This window comes from Thamnophis elegans, chromosome 2 (genome assembly GCF_009769535.1).
Source record: "Thamnophis elegans isolate rThaEle1 chromosome 2, rThaEle1.pri, whole genome shotgun sequence".
In the NCBI taxonomy this organism is placed as follows: domain Eukaryota; kingdom Metazoa; phylum Chordata; class Lepidosauria; order Squamata; family Colubridae; genus Thamnophis; species Thamnophis elegans.
In genome coordinates this window covers 121,654,363-121,669,694 of record NC_045542.1, presented here as the reverse complement: position 1 = coordinate 121,669,694, position 15,332 = coordinate 121,654,363, and the positions used below count along the sequence as shown (strand labels likewise).

Below are 15,332 nucleotides of genomic sequence, written 5' to 3'. Positions count from 1 at the left end.
CAATACCTGTAAGTATCTTCTGGATAAGTTTTTTGAATATAGTCTTGCAACTCCATTTGAGCTTTCTCCTGGAATTTCTCGATTTGGCTGGAGCTTGTAAGACCAGGGTGATCTATTAAAATTAAATACATTATTTGTTTGTTTATTTTTACTGAAATATATACCGTAGTACATTTTTTTTAAAAAAACTTTTATTCCAAAATTTCCAAAAATATATTCCATCATCCATCAACAATTTCCCCCTCCCCCAGCTAGCACATATGGTCTATGCAAAAAATACACAAATCATAAATTACAACATTTGGTAACTAGCAGATCATTTCAATTCTTCAGGATCTACTCTTGTTGACCATATATTATCACTTCTCAAAGAAAACAATTTTATGTAATTATCTATTACAGTATATAGTAGCTCAATTACAACTTAAGAAAGTTTTTGAATCCATTTAAGAATGTATAGAAACATTTAAATTTGTTTCTACAAAACAAATTATGTAGAACTCAAGAGAATCTTTATCTTGAGCCAAATTTACAGAAATATTTGTGGGTTTTTTTTGAGACAATTAATTGTTTAATAATTGTCATTTATGGGGGCTAGGGAATCCTATTTACCTTTGGCTTTCTCACTGCTTATTGGAAGGCAGTTCTTCAGTAGTAGACCTTTGCTTTTCTCACCATTTGGGAGTGATTGTTTTATTTTAAAAAGTTAAGACAAAGCATCTTTTAAGCCACTTTGGAGCAGTTTATGGTTATATTGACTATTTTTTGACAGGCAAAGTCTTACAAACACGTGTCTCTAAATCCCAGATAGGCTGAAATCAATAATGGGGCCAACTAATATAACTTCCAGATGTTCTCTAGCACAGGAAGATAAATGTAGGAACCTGAAAATTATATCCACGTCAAGTGTAGAAATCAGGAAACTCAGACAATTCAAAAATATATAAGGGTTTATTGCAAGCTTAAGCTTTCTTCAAGAATCTGAACTACTAATGATAGGAAATTGGCAGCTAGATCTCTTGTGGGTGCAAAGGAACTCGAGACTGATGATGCATTTGACCACTCCCTCAAGTTCAGCCTGATCATCTACTACAATCCTCTTTCTTATGACATTCTATTTGGGACTGCAATTGGAAAATATTATTCACAGGTCTTCCATATTTTGCTCTAACCACAAAAGCTGCTTGCCAAATCATTTAGAGATCAATAAAAGGAAACAATTGAGATATGACTCTTAAGAAAGTGTTTCACTAATATATCAAATTTAAGTATCACATTTAAGCAGTAAGTCTCAATGAAGTGAAAGGTTAAAAGGTGAAAGTAAACATTTTAATCTCAAATTAAATATATTAGAAAATGGGCTGCCAATTTCTTTACTGTTTTAGCTAGTGTCAGAGTGTTAAAGCATCTAAACAGCATTAAAGACACACACTGAAATAAAATAATCATTAAATGCTTACCAGGACTAAAGAGGACTATAGCTTTAAGATAAGCATATTCATATCCATCAATATCAAGTTTAGCCATACTGTTACAAAACTCCTGGAGTTTCCAAATATGCTCCATCACTTGTTTTATTCGATCTCCAGAAAGTTTATCTAGAAATAAAGATTATATATTCTCTTAAAAGAAGGTTTGGAAATCCATTGAAAGTAAAACCTTTTTCAGGACATAATCATTTAGATAGCAGTTTCACATATTATATTTCTTTCATGGAATTTGAGGAAAAAACCTTGCTTTTTCAAATGGAATTAGCAGCTGAACCACCTCTTTCTGCTCCATAGTTTGAATTACATATTCCTATAATTCTCAATTGCAGTGAATAAAGCAGAAGCAGAGACTTACCCTTTTGTTAAGAATGCAGACAATGAAGAAAAGTCAAACAGTAGACAAGGGTAAAAGAAAGGAGTTGGTATAGAAATAAAACTGAAAGTAAACCAAAAGCTATAGAGAAAGATATAGTGTCTAATAATGATCAAATAGGAGAAGTTGGAATTGCCATGAGATATCTTTTAGTCAGAGAATTGAGCAGACTAGAAAGAATTAAGCTCTTTTGTGGAAAGTAAAGTGCTGCTGAAATAATTTCATTGTCCTTAGAGACAGAGAACTTGTACTACACTTTCAAATATCTGGATTTGATTAAGATGGGCAGAGCTGATCCTATATATTCTTTGTGGGTCAAACCAGTGTTTCAATTTCAGTGAATAAGGGAGTGGGGAAGGCAAGAAATTGATGTATAAAAACAAAATTCAATAAATCTGCACTATTAATTCAAACTAGGCCTTGAAGGGCAAGCTCATCAATATGAATATCTAGAGCCTCCGGAGCCCATTCGTATTACCAACGGAGCCCCCTGGAAGGATTTAGTCCCAGGATTTTTACAAGGCTCAGCATTTTACCGGTGACTGCTTGTGGCTGCCTCCCTGAGCGACGAACTGCGGCGGCTTGGTTCGGCGGCTGCGGCGCGGGAGAGAAGATGGCGACGCCGCGCTGATGATCTCGGCGTTTGCAGCTTCTCGGCTCTCCCCCCCTTCCTGCTGGTCGTGACGGGCTTGGAGTGGTGCGGAGAGCTTGAGGGGGCTCAATTGACTGATTTTTGCCATCTTTTTGCCGTCTTTTTGGCTCAGCGTTTTGCGGCTTCTCGGCGCTCCCCCCCCCCTGCTGGTCGGGACAGACTTGGATTCGTACGGAGAGCTTGGGGGGTTTAATTAATTATTTTACCATCTAACCATCTTTAAGGCGAAGACTAACCAGTTAAGGACTATTGGGAGTTGTGGTTGGGGTGGTTGGGGTGATTGGCTGCGTTTACCAGCTCGTAGCCCCCCCCCCCCCCGGACATCCTCCTCCCGTTATCTTGCTGACTCTGCTGCCAGCTGCCTGTCTACTCCTAGGGTCCCTGGGCCGTTGCCTGCTTGGCTAGGGGACTGAACGGAGGACAGAAGATGGAGCTTTGAGTAGGACGTTTCGATCTGAGGAGGAGGAAGAAGGTCCGGACGCCCCTCCCCCCCCCAGCCTTGTCCCATTTACCATCGCAGCTGCCTGAATCATCATTCCTTGTTATTAGGAATATTGGGAACAACAGATAATGGCAGCAGTAGGGACAAGGTTTGGGTATCAAGAAAACCATCGCTTTCCCCCCCTTTGCCTTTGCCTTGAGCAGCTGGGGCCAGCCCTAGATCGTGGCCCACCAGATTATGGACATTATATAACCCTAGGAAAGAGACTTTCTCCTATGTGGTCCGCTGATTCTCTCTGGGACTTTAAGGGAAATAAGACTGAACAATTCTTGCTTATAAACATCAGGCATTTCTGCCTCCCCTTTATTACACACGACTGCCTTGTATATTATCGAACTTTGACCTTCCGGCTGTGGACTTTTCTTTGGGGCATAGCAGAAGGAGAAGAGTGGAGCCCCCCATTAGGGTGTGACCCCCCCCCCCCTCAGGAGAGGGTGGATTATTACGTTGGACTATTACGAACTTAATACTATCTTGAACCTGCGCAACCCTATCATTTTCTAATTTTAACTGGTATGTTGAGTGCATGGGATTGTCTGGTTGTATGAATGATCTCACTTTTATTTTTATTTAGCTGTATTTGTGTTTTAATTCTATCAGTGAGGACTGCTTGTGTGAGAGTTTGAGTATGAATGATTCGGAGGACCTGGCGGGACAAGCGGGGGCCATGGGGGTGGTTGGGGGAATTATGCCCACGGGAGAGAGTCGGAGCATTGCGGTCATAACAGGGAGAGGCAGATATGGCGGGGACTTTAGGGCTGGCCATTATAGGGGAAGGAGGGTTCGCTATATTGCAGAGATCCCTCCTTCCGGCCCTATGAGTCCCACTCCAAGGTCAGATGGCGTGAGCAATCAGGACCCTGGTCTCAGGCTGCTGTCGCTAAATGCCAGGTCTGTTATCCATAAGGCTCCCCTCGTCCGGGACTTGATTGTAGACGAGGGGGCAGACCTGGCATGTATTACTGAAACATGGCTGGGCACGGAGGGAGGAGTCCCCCTCGTAGAGCTGTGCCCAGACGGGTTTCAGGTGCTTCATCAGCCGAGAGCCCAGGGAAGGGGTGGCGGTGTGGCTATTGTAGTCCGGGAGTCTTTAGCTCCTCGTAGGATCCCTGCTCCGGAGCTTGTCGGGTGTGAGTCCCTGCTAGTGAAGTTGGACCTCAAGGGTCAAGCGGGTTTGCTGCTAACGTACCTGCCTCCCAACTGCGTTGCAGCGGCCCTCCCTGCGCTCCTCGAGTCAATAGCCGAGCTGGCAGTTGAGTTCCCTAGACTGATGGTTCTGGGGGACTTCAATCTGCCTTCGCTCGGTGAACGCTCTGATGGAGCGCAGGAGTTCATGGCTTCCATGACAGCCATGGGCCTGACCCAGGTAATTCGAGGCCCTACCCACTTGGCAGGACATACACTCGACCTCGTATTCCTCTCGGAGCAGTGGAGTTATGATCTTGGTCTGAGGGGAAATGAGATCATTCCCCTGTCGTGGTCAGACCACTACCTACTGAGGCTAGACTTCCGGAGGCCAAACCCCCACCGTAGGGAGGAGGAACCGACCAGGTGGTTCCGCCCCAGGCGACTGATGGACCCTGTTAGGTTCCAGACGGAGCTTGGGGTCATTCCAGATGCTCTCGCCCACAGTTCGGCGGAGACTATTGCTGCGGCCTGGCACTCGGCGGCATCAGAGTCTCTAGACCGAATTGCGCCACTACGGCCCCTCCGGGTCAGCGGCTCGCGGAGACCCCCTTGGTTCACCGAGGAGCTCCGCGAGATAAAGCGCCGGAGGAGACGCCTAGAGCACCGGTGGAGATCCGACAGGTCCGTATCGAACCGAGCACTGTTGACAACTTGCACCAAGGAGTATATTTGGGCATTGAGAACCGCCAAAAGATCACACATTGCCTCCTTGGTAGCGTCCGCCGAGTCTCGCCCAGCCGCCCTGTTCAGGATAACCCGCTCCCTCCTAAATAGGAGGGAGACGGGGAACCCCCTGCAGGGTAAGGCTGAGGAATATAGTCAGTTCTTGGCGGACAAAATTGCTCGGTTTCGATCGGAACTGGACTCCACCCCTGCAGATCCAGCCGGGACACAGGGGAATAACTTGGTAGACCATCTCTGGGTTGAGTTTCAGGATGTTGCCTCCGGGGATGTGGACAAGGCTATGCGAGCTGTGAGTTCCTCCACCTGTATACTGGACCCGTGTCCCTCTTGGCTGACTGCCAACAGCAGAGAGGTGACACGAGGCTGGATCCAGGCGGTTGTTACCGCCTCTCTTCGGGAGGGATACCTCCCCACCGCGCTTAAGGCGGCGGTGGTGAGGCCCCTCCTGAAGAAACCGTCCTTGGATCCAGCAGTTCTTAACAACTATCGTCCAGTCTCCAACCTCCCCTTTCTGGGGAAGGTTGTTGAGAAGGTGGTGGCCTTACAGCTTCAGCGTACCTTGGAGGAAGCTAACTACCTTGACCCCTTCCAGTCTGGCTTCAGGCCCGGTTACAGCACTGAAACCGCTTTGGTCGCATTGATCGATGATCTCTGGAGAGCCAGAGATGGAGGCTATGCGTCCATCCTGGTTCTCCTCGACCTCTCAGCGGCTTTCGATACCATCGACCATGGTATCCTTCTGCGACGACTGCGGGAGGTGGGGGTGGGCGGCACTGTTTTACAGTGGTTCTCCTCCTACCTCTCGGACAGGTCGCAGTCGGTGTTGGTGGGGAGGGAGAGATCGTCCCCGAGGCCCCTAACCTATGGGGTGCCGCAGGGTTCGGTTCTGTCCCCCCTGCTATTTAACATATACATGAAACCGCTGGGCGAGATCATTCGAAGGCACGGGATAAAATACCACCAGTATGCGGACGATACTCAGTTGTATCTGTCCGCCCCGTGCCAACTCAATGAAGCGGTGGACGTGATGAACCGGGGCCTTGAGGCTGTTAAAGACTGGATGAGAGCTAACAAACTGGTACTCAACCCGGAAAAGACCGAGTGGCTGTTGTGCTTTCCTCCCAAAAATTTGGCTAACGTTCCACCAATCAGGCTGGGGGGGCAAAACTTATCCCCCTCAGATAGGGTCCGCAACTTGGGAGTCCTCCTGGATCCACAGCTGAGTTTTGACCACCACTTGTCGGCTGTGACCAGGGGGGCATTTGCCCAGGTTCGCCTGGTGCGCCAGTTGCGGCCCTACCTGAACCGGGAGGCTCTCACAACAGTCACTCGAGCCCTTGTGATCTCTAGGCTGGAATACTGCAATGTGCTCTACATGGGGCTGCCCTTGAAGAGCATCCGGCGACTTCAGCTAGTCCAGAACGCGGCCGCGCGAGTGATCATGGGCGCACCACGGTTCGCCCATATAACACCAATCCTCCGTGAGCTGCGCTGGCTACCTGTTGATCGTCGGGTGCACTTCAAGGTCTTACTTACCACCTATAAAGCGCTCCATGGTAGTGGATCTGACTATTTGAGAGACCGCCTCCTGCCAATCACCTCCCTGCGTCCCATCAGATCGCACAGAGTAGGCCTCCTCCGAATTCCATCCGCCAGTCAGTGCCGACTGGCGACTACGCGGAGGAGAGCCTTCTCGGTTGCTGCTCCGACATTATGGAACAACCTCCCCGTGGAGATCCGTACCCTCACCACAGTCCAGGCCTTCCGCACAGCCCTTAAGAACTGGCTATCCCGTCAGGCCTGGGGATAGGATTACTCTCACCCCACCCGAATGTTGAGTGAATGTTGTGTTTTTATGATCAATTTTCTTTTAATCACGATTCCTTTCTTTTTAAGTCTTGTCTTGCACTCCCTTCCCTTCACTGTTGTAAGCCGCCCTGAGTCCCCTCAGGGAAAAGGGCGGCATATAAATTTCCAATAAAATCTAAATCTAAAAAAAAATATTTAGTAAGGAATAAAGTTGGAACACTTGCCAAAGCACCCTTCTCTAAGTGTTCTCTAAAAAGACATTAGTAAAAGTGTTTCATCCACATTACTAAGATTGTACAAGGAATTTGGAGCATTTTCTATGCTGACCTTATAGTGTGTGTACATGTATAAATATAATGTAATAGGTACTAACTTCCTTTCTGAAGCACTGCAGATTGGTGGTATGTACTTGTGTAGAAAAGTTGTGTCATGCCCTTGTGGTAGTCTGAATCTGTGGGGGAAGGTGAACTGGAACAAGAACTGACAAAGATGGAGAGGCAAGCTTTGTTGGCCTTGGAAGAAACTGGGGAAGGGTAGAGTCAAGGATTTTCTGAATTAGTAAAGCCTGCAGACAGGGACAGCTCAGAGAAAAGCAAGGATTATCCATTCCTGATCTGAGAGCAAGCAGGGAAGAAAGATGGAGAGATGCAGATTGAGCCAGCCACAAAGGAAGAGAGTGTCCCACCCCCTTTCACAAGGCACACCTGGGGACTAAGATGTAAGGAGGTGCCGGTGGGAAGGGCATTTGTCGGGAACAAGCATTGAATCTGTGGAGCCTCATGTGCACTTTTTCAAGGTTCCAAGTAACACCCCTAACGAGGGTTACCAAAGCCTCGAGATTGCTATACTGTCTTGTAGGGCTTGCCAGTTTGCCTGCTTCATTGAACTTCTTACTCTGGTTACTCTTTAGGATAACCTGGCTTATTGGGCTGCTGGCCCTGGTTGCTGTTTGATTAATCTGGTTTACTGGACAACTTGCAGCCAGAGGCTTCTGAAGGTCGTGTGGGTGCTTTGCTCCAGGACTTGAAGTTAATGTGGGAACATTTAGGGGCACAGCTGGACCAATAAAGGGGAGTTAGACCTGTTCTCTGATTGTGTTGCTTTTGTGCCACATCCTGGGTCATCACAAGATGTGCGGATGGTACTGAAATCACTGAGACAACTCAGAGGAAAATTAGACTTCTATAAAGCAAGAAGCAAGTTGTTATGTCTCTTACCTAAGAGACAATGACTCAGAAAAGGCAGATCTGACAATAACAGTGACAATAAATTATCTGCCTCTTGAACTGGCATGGGAATTATATTAAGCCAACATTCACAGCACAGGAAAAGTGAACGAGAATTACGCAGGAAGGCCTTAATTCTTCTACTTTTGATCTTTCTATCCATAAAACAGACTTATTCTCTCTCTGTGTGTGTGCGTGTGTGTGTTTCACTCCATTGCTGAGAAATTGCCCTTTCAATTCTTCTTTAAAATGATTTGAAAAGTAAAACTTAACTTCTGTAAATTTAAGATCTTTGATACTTCTCTATTATAAAACAGATTAATACCACTATGAAATGTTTTTCTCTTGTTCTTCTGTTCTATGATATTTGTATTTTCATATGTCCTATGTGGCCAATCTGATCTTCAACTGTATTTTAACATTTTCATGGAACCTGAAAATTTCATGAAAATCCTATTTATCCCCCCCCCCCCAAAACTGGTAGTAAAGTGGAACATAATCTATAGTTCTACGTGGCACAACAAAACCGCGGTCCACTAAAGTGCGCCCGATTAAAGCGCGTACCTGACGTCATCATCAGCGCAACAAATACCACCGCGGAGAAAAAAGGGCGCTTTAAAAAGCGCTTTTAAAGCAAGCCGATTCACGAAAAGGTAAGAGTTAGGTTTAGGGTTAGGTTAAGGGTTAGGTTTAGGGTTACGTTAAACGTTAGGGTTAGGTTTAGGGTTAGGTTAAGGGTTAGAGTTAGGTTAAGGGTTAGGTTAAGGGTTAGGTTTAGGGTTAGGTTAAGGTTTGGGGGGGTTAGGGTAAGGTTTTCGCGTTAATTTTAACTTTACCGCTCACAGCGTGATGTTTTCGTCGCGCTGTGATGACGTCAGGTATGCGCTTTCGTCGAGCGCGCTTTAGTCTACCGCGGTTTTGTGGTGGAACCATAGTTCTATACTTCAAAGCAAAATAGAAACAGACACTTCTAGGAATATTGCAGAGAAGAAAGATGAAGATAAAGTATTTTCCTGTCTTCTTTGATTCTGTGATACATAATGGTGCACATCAACAAGGGAGAAAGAGACAGAATATTTGTGGCAGTGGGCCCCTATCTGCCATAAATGTAGCTTCTGGGACTGAAAAAGCTACTCTCTAACTTATGTTTAAAATATTTTACCTTTGACTGATTATTCTGCATGTCTTTTCAGCCCCTGTATTTTAGAAACCCCTATTGTTTACAAATTAAGTATTCTGCAAACAGCAGGATGTAAAACATTCGTTTCTCTTAATTAGGAAGTAGTAATAACAACACTGCTTATTTTTTCAGGCTTTAATTTCTACTAAAGGCAAGAGAACTACTATTTTAATTATTGTATTCTACTCCTACTGATAAAAAGCTATCATTAAAATAAAACTAACTACACCACAATTAGTTCAAACAGCATCTCTCTATTTTCAATAAGGATAATAGTTCTACAATTTTTTTGTCTGTTTTGAATACCCTTCAGCTTTGGATGATGGAAAATTTAAGAGCCCTACATTTAATCAAACGTAGGGCACCTACCTCTCCATGGCATCTGAATATCCTGCCTCTTTCCTTGATCAGAGGAACTACATCAGTAGTGTTGTTTTTGAGGGCCTGGCTGGGGGGTGGGGTGGAACATGTCTATTATAATTAAGTTTGAAAGGATTTAACAGATTAAATCAAATTAACTGCTATTTTTATTCTTCTAAACCTAAAACAGCAAAGTACATTAGCCAGAAATAGACCTCCACCATATTTTTATAAAAGAAAAAATGATACATTGCAGTTAAATAATAATATAGCATTATAGTTTTAGCATGTAGGATTTTTATTAGTCATGAAAACTATGTAATATCCTAATCCCAGATATCAGAGAAGAATAAAATAGGGAATATTGGACAAATCCTTGTTTCTATTGCTGTCAAACTACTGTATCCCAATACTCTATTTCCAGTGAATAAATTCCGAGGAAAGAGGAATCTCCCAAGAGCCCACTCTGTTCTTGTTGAGAAGTTGGGTGAAAATGTGGCTCTTTATCCAGGTTTTTGGTGTTGTGTGTGTGTGTGTGTGTGTGTGTGTGTGTGTGTGAGAGAGAGAGAGAGAGAGAGAGAGAGAGAGAGAGAGAGAGAGAGAGAGAGAGAGAGAGAGAGAGAGAGAGAGAGAGGCATACAGTTTAGTGAATTATTCTTGTATTATATTCTAATAGAATATGATTGCCCAACCCTCTGCCAAAAATGGGACCAGTCCTTTGAAGACAAATGTTCTCAATATATGTATACTCAAAGAAGGAAATGCAACATTATGAGTGGAATTAAAAGCAGACACCACTATTGCCCTATTAACAGAAAATATTTTATGTACAAGTGATACATACAATTATAAAATCTTGAATTTATAACAATTAGAGCCTTTAAAAATAATACATACCTTCCTGTATGCTGTTCTGCAAATGGTTGACAATTGCTGCTAAGATGGTTGACAAGCTCATCACCTGTGCACACTGGGCTAGGCCTAGAGTAAAGAGCTCATTCCAACAGGCACGCACAAGGCTTGTATTACAGTCTTGCCTATGAATTATAAAAACAACTGGTAAGGCTCGGGGTAATTTTCTTGTATATAAAGATCTCAGGGATAAGACTGAAAAAATCTACTAAATTTGGAATGTTGTGAGAACTGGGACATATGTTTTCTGATGCACTGAAAAGATCACCGTGTGACATCGTTGCCAACAGACAGAGGTCCAAAAGTTATTTATAATGAACTTTTAATTAATCCATTTTTTAAAATTATAAGCACATTACAGAGCCGAGGTGGCGCAGTGGTTAAATGCAGCATTGCAGGCTACTTCAGCTGACTGCAGGTCTGCAGTTCGGCTGTTCAAATCTCACCGGCTCAGGGTTGACTCAGCCTTCCATCCTTCCGAGGTGGGTAAAATGAGGACCCAGATTGTTGTTGGGGGCAATATGCTGACTCTGTAAAACCTCTTAGAGAGGGCTGAAAGCCCTATGAAGCGGTAGTCTAACTGCTATTGCTATTGCTAAAAAAGCAAAGTATCAAAATGCAAAAGATAATTAAGAGATAAAGGCTATATACAATATTGAAAACAATAAATAAATAACAACAAACTAAACCAAGACCCCCAACTTTTAAAAGACTCAATACACTATAATATTAAACATCTGGAATATTTGTTAAACATATAACTGTCATTGGTTTACAAAATACACCTCCTAAAACTTTATTATCAAATGAAGAAGGGTATTACCTAAAATACTACTGCATTACTCTAAAACAATAGTTTTAGAGTATTCTAACTATTCAGGGCTTCAGCTTTAAGTGGCAACAAAATGTCCCCATAGATACAAAAAGGACAAAGAGTAAGACCCTAATCCTGCTTGCTCAATAAAGCTAACTGAGCTTAATTCTTTCTTCCTACTGTATTTTCTAGACCTAGACTGTTTTCAGTCAAAATGCATTATAGGTCCCAAAGATTGCTAAACCAATCATGTAATGATCAGCATTAGTTGGGTTAATCCATATTTGCCAGGGATAAACAACATCTTTTTTTTTTGTCTTCCTGTTAAGAGGCTGCAATCCCTGAGGGCAATCCTATTGGGGGTTGCATGATGGGCAGGACTGAAACAAACAGATGAGGCTAAAGCCAAAATTGAGCAGAAATACCTAGTTTCACTATTTTATTTCTGGCCCTATTTTTGATATTTTCTCAATGAATGAGATAACACAGTAGGGGAAAATAATAGCAATAGCACTTAGACTTATTTACGGCTTCACAGTTCTTTTACAGCCCTCTCTAAGCAGTTTACAGAGTCAGCATACTGCTCATTTTACCCACCTCGGAAGAATGGAGGACTGAATCAACTTTGAGCCTGGTGAGATTTGAACTGCCAAGTTGCAGGCAGCCAATAGTCAGCAGAAGTGTCTTGCAGTACTGCACTCTAACCACTGCACCACTCTTTAAAAATAAACATAAAATAAAATAAAAAAACAAATCCACAGATATGAACCAATTTCAAGGGTTGTCTCAAATTACATCCAATACTGTGGAGTTGTTTCTGCTCTCTGACCTTGGTTGTTTGGTTGCAGATGTAACATCTTTTACTGCTAGAAGGGAGTGGGGTTTGCTCTTGGCTTATAGACTGTAGCTTGCCCTGTCAGTGTAGATGGAGATTTTCTCCTTGGTAGTTTCTTGGTTAGGTTGTTGTTTACTGCTTGGTTATTTGTCTGAGTTGGAAGTTCCTATAGTCTCTTTTGAATGTTGTGCAAATGTTGTTTATCTCTATGGGCCTGTTGATAGCAGACTTGTATGAATACCAAGCTTCCTAGGAAACAATAAAAAAAGCTAAAAAGGAAATAAAAACCCCAGATCACCTCTTCTCTAGTAGTCAAGATTCAGATAAGGAATTAACTTTACAATTAACATTAGGCAAACAATCAAGCAGTAAACAATAGTCTAATCAAGGAATTTCCAAGAAGAAAACAATACCCCTACTAACATTGACAACAAGCATATATAAACTGAGTGCAAATTCCATATCCTTTTAGCACTGAAGATATTACATAGTCAGGTAGGAAGCTCAGAGGACTCAACAGTTCATCCCTGAGCTAAATATATATTCTATTAGATCATGGATTGCCTACCTTTGATCTATTCAAAATACAATGCATAGTACCAAAACTATTGTGTATTTTTACAGACTTTATTAAAACCTTGGACCAAACAAGAAACAAGGTGAAAAAAGGGAAAACTCTCTACCATGTAAGACATTGCCTAAGTCGTAGCAATTACATGAAATTCTTAACATACAAACATTGATTAAATGGTGATTTGAATTTATGACGGAGCTGAAAAAAAGTGACTTAGAACTTGTCCTCAAAAGTTACAACCATTGCACCATCTCCAGAATCAGGTGACTGCAATTTGCAACCTTCTAGGTTTGGGGAGCTGGTTTCCAACAAGCAAATTCAACAGGGGAAGCTAGATTTATTTAATGATCTGCATGTTTCACTTAATGACCACAGAATTCACTTATTGCTTAACACAAGTGGTCAAAAATCTGATCATATGATTATTTGCTTAACAACCATATCAGTGACCAAAATCCCAATCCCAAATGTGGTTGCAAGTCAAGGACTACCTGTACAGTTAGCAATTTGTTATTTTGTTCTGATTAAGAAAGTTTTAAGCAAAACGTCTCCAATATTAAAATGTAAAATATGAGGTTTATCTGCTGGTTACTTAGAATAAAATTTGGTATTTTGTTCTGACTAAGCCAGGGGTAGTCAACTTTTTTATACCTACTGCCCACTTTTTTATCTCTGTTAGTAGTAAAATTTTCTAACGACCCACAGATTCCACAGTAATGGTGATTTATAAAGTAGGGAAGTAACTTTACTTTATAAAATGTATAAAGCAGTTATAATAAACCCCTACCGCCCACCATGAAAGCAGGAACGCCCACTAGTGGGCGGTAGGGACTAGGTTGACTACCACTGGACTAAGTAATTAGCAGCTAAACCTTATTTTTTGCATTTCAACATGGGAGTATAACTGCTATATGGACAACCATTATGCATTATCACAAAATGTTGTAAGTGTATAGACCAGATCTTATAGATACATATTATATCTTCCCTTCCAGAAAGAATAGAAACACAGAAAAAACAACATATTGTCTGCATACAAAAGTACACACTTTATCATACTTTTTGTCTGAAATAATAAACATAGAACAATCTTTCTCTCATTCACACATTCCTAAATGAAATGTTGAAGAGCAAATGTACTCCTCACCTAGCTGCACTTCTCAAATTTTGCTGTATGTATGTATATATGTATGTATGTATGTATGTATGTATGTAAATAAAAATCCAATAAAATGAAAAACGACCCTACAAGCAAACTGGAAGTCACTTCCAGTTTGTCCATTGGGCCGTTTTTAGTCCTCCGGAGCCTTCAGGGAAGCCTCTGGAAGGCCCCTGAAGGCTCCAGAGGGCTTAACTCGGTCCTATGAGCAAACCGGAAGTCCGTTCCTGAACTTCCGGTTTGCCCATAGGGGTGGTTTTTTGCGCTCCAGAGGCTTTAGAGAAGCTCCTGAAGCCTCCGGAAGGCCTGGGGAGGGGGAGGCTGTTTTTGCCCTCCCCAGGCCTTCCGGAGGGCGAAAAATGGCCTAAAAAAAAAAGCTAGTCAGCTGGCCAGTGTGCACATGCGCTGGTCAGCAGACAGAGCAATGACTTGCGTGCCCTGACAAATGGCTCCGTGTGCCACCTGTGGCATTGTGCCATAGGTTCGCCATCGTGGCAATAGGTTCTTTCTCTCTCTGTGATTCTTTGTCATGGTGTCCCTAATTCTTTGAAACATCAACGCCATTTCTTTTGAAATTTCACTCACTTCCCCTGGTGGGATTGTTCAAAGTTACGATGACACTGAAAAAAGTGACTTATGACTGGTTCTCATATTTATGACGCTTGTAAATCCTAGTTATGTGATCAAAATTCAGATTCTTAGTAACTGGCATGTATTTATGATGTTTGCAGTATTCCGGGACCTGGGATTGTCATTTGCAACCTTAATAGGGAGCTTCTGGCAAACAAAGTCAATGGGAGAAGCCAGATTCACCTATTGACTACATGGTTCACTTAACAACTCTGGCAAAAAGGTTATAAAATGGCACAACTCACTTAACAACTGTTTTACTTAGCAGTGGAAATTTTGGGGTCAATTGTGGTTGTAAGTTGAGCTGCAAAATGCACCTGTACAGCATTTGCTTTAATACAGCAAATGAAATACTTTTATTTTTGAGAATCATTATATATTATGGATTCTTTTCAATGCATATTTATCACTGGAAAAAGAAAGCACATTCTTACCCTAGCGCTTGAAAAGCAGGAATGGACCTGGCCCAATGCATGGAAAGAAAAAGTAATCGTGATGCAGACTCACAAATGTAATGCACATTCAGATACTCTGGCATTGGGCTAGGCATGGTTAACTGTAAGAGAACAACATGAAATTTATTACAAATACATATATTAAAAATCACTGCTATATTAGTCAATATAATATAGAACCAGAAAAAAAACACAGCCTTTTTATACTGAATAAACATCTCTTTAAACATTCACATAGTTTCATCAATATTTTTGATAATTTAAAAAATGTTTTTTACTCTAATGGTGGTTGAAAAAACCCTTGCCATGTATTATTGAAAAATTATTGCATTTTAAATAACAACTGCAGTGCTTCTATGTAGTTAGGGATCACAATTTACAACAATAATGTGGAATACAGATATCCTTCACTTACAACAGTTCTTTTAGTGACCGTTTGAAGTTACAATGGCACTGAAAAATGTTAGTTATGACCATTTTTCACACTTA

At 42.2% G+C, this 15,332-nt stretch overlaps 1 protein-coding gene across 2 annotated transcripts in view; it reads right to left on the bottom strand.

Moving 5' to 3' along the window:
* NR2C2 (nuclear receptor subfamily 2 group C member 2) overlaps positions 1–15,332 on the bottom strand; it is a 72,150-nt gene that overhangs the window by 8,427 nt on the left and 48,391 nt on the right. For both annotated transcript variants that reach the window (XM_032210425.1, XM_032210426.1), the window contains 4 exons: positions 14,823–14,944; positions 10,362–10,501; positions 1,461–1,598; positions 7–112 (listed from right to left, as the gene is read on the bottom strand). In XM_032210425.1, the coding sequence (XP_032066316.1) occupies positions 7–112; positions 1,461–1,598; positions 10,362–10,501; positions 14,823–14,944 (506 nt within the window). The remainder of the gene's footprint in view (positions 1–6; positions 113–1,460; positions 1,599–10,361; positions 10,502–14,822; positions 14,945–15,332) is intronic.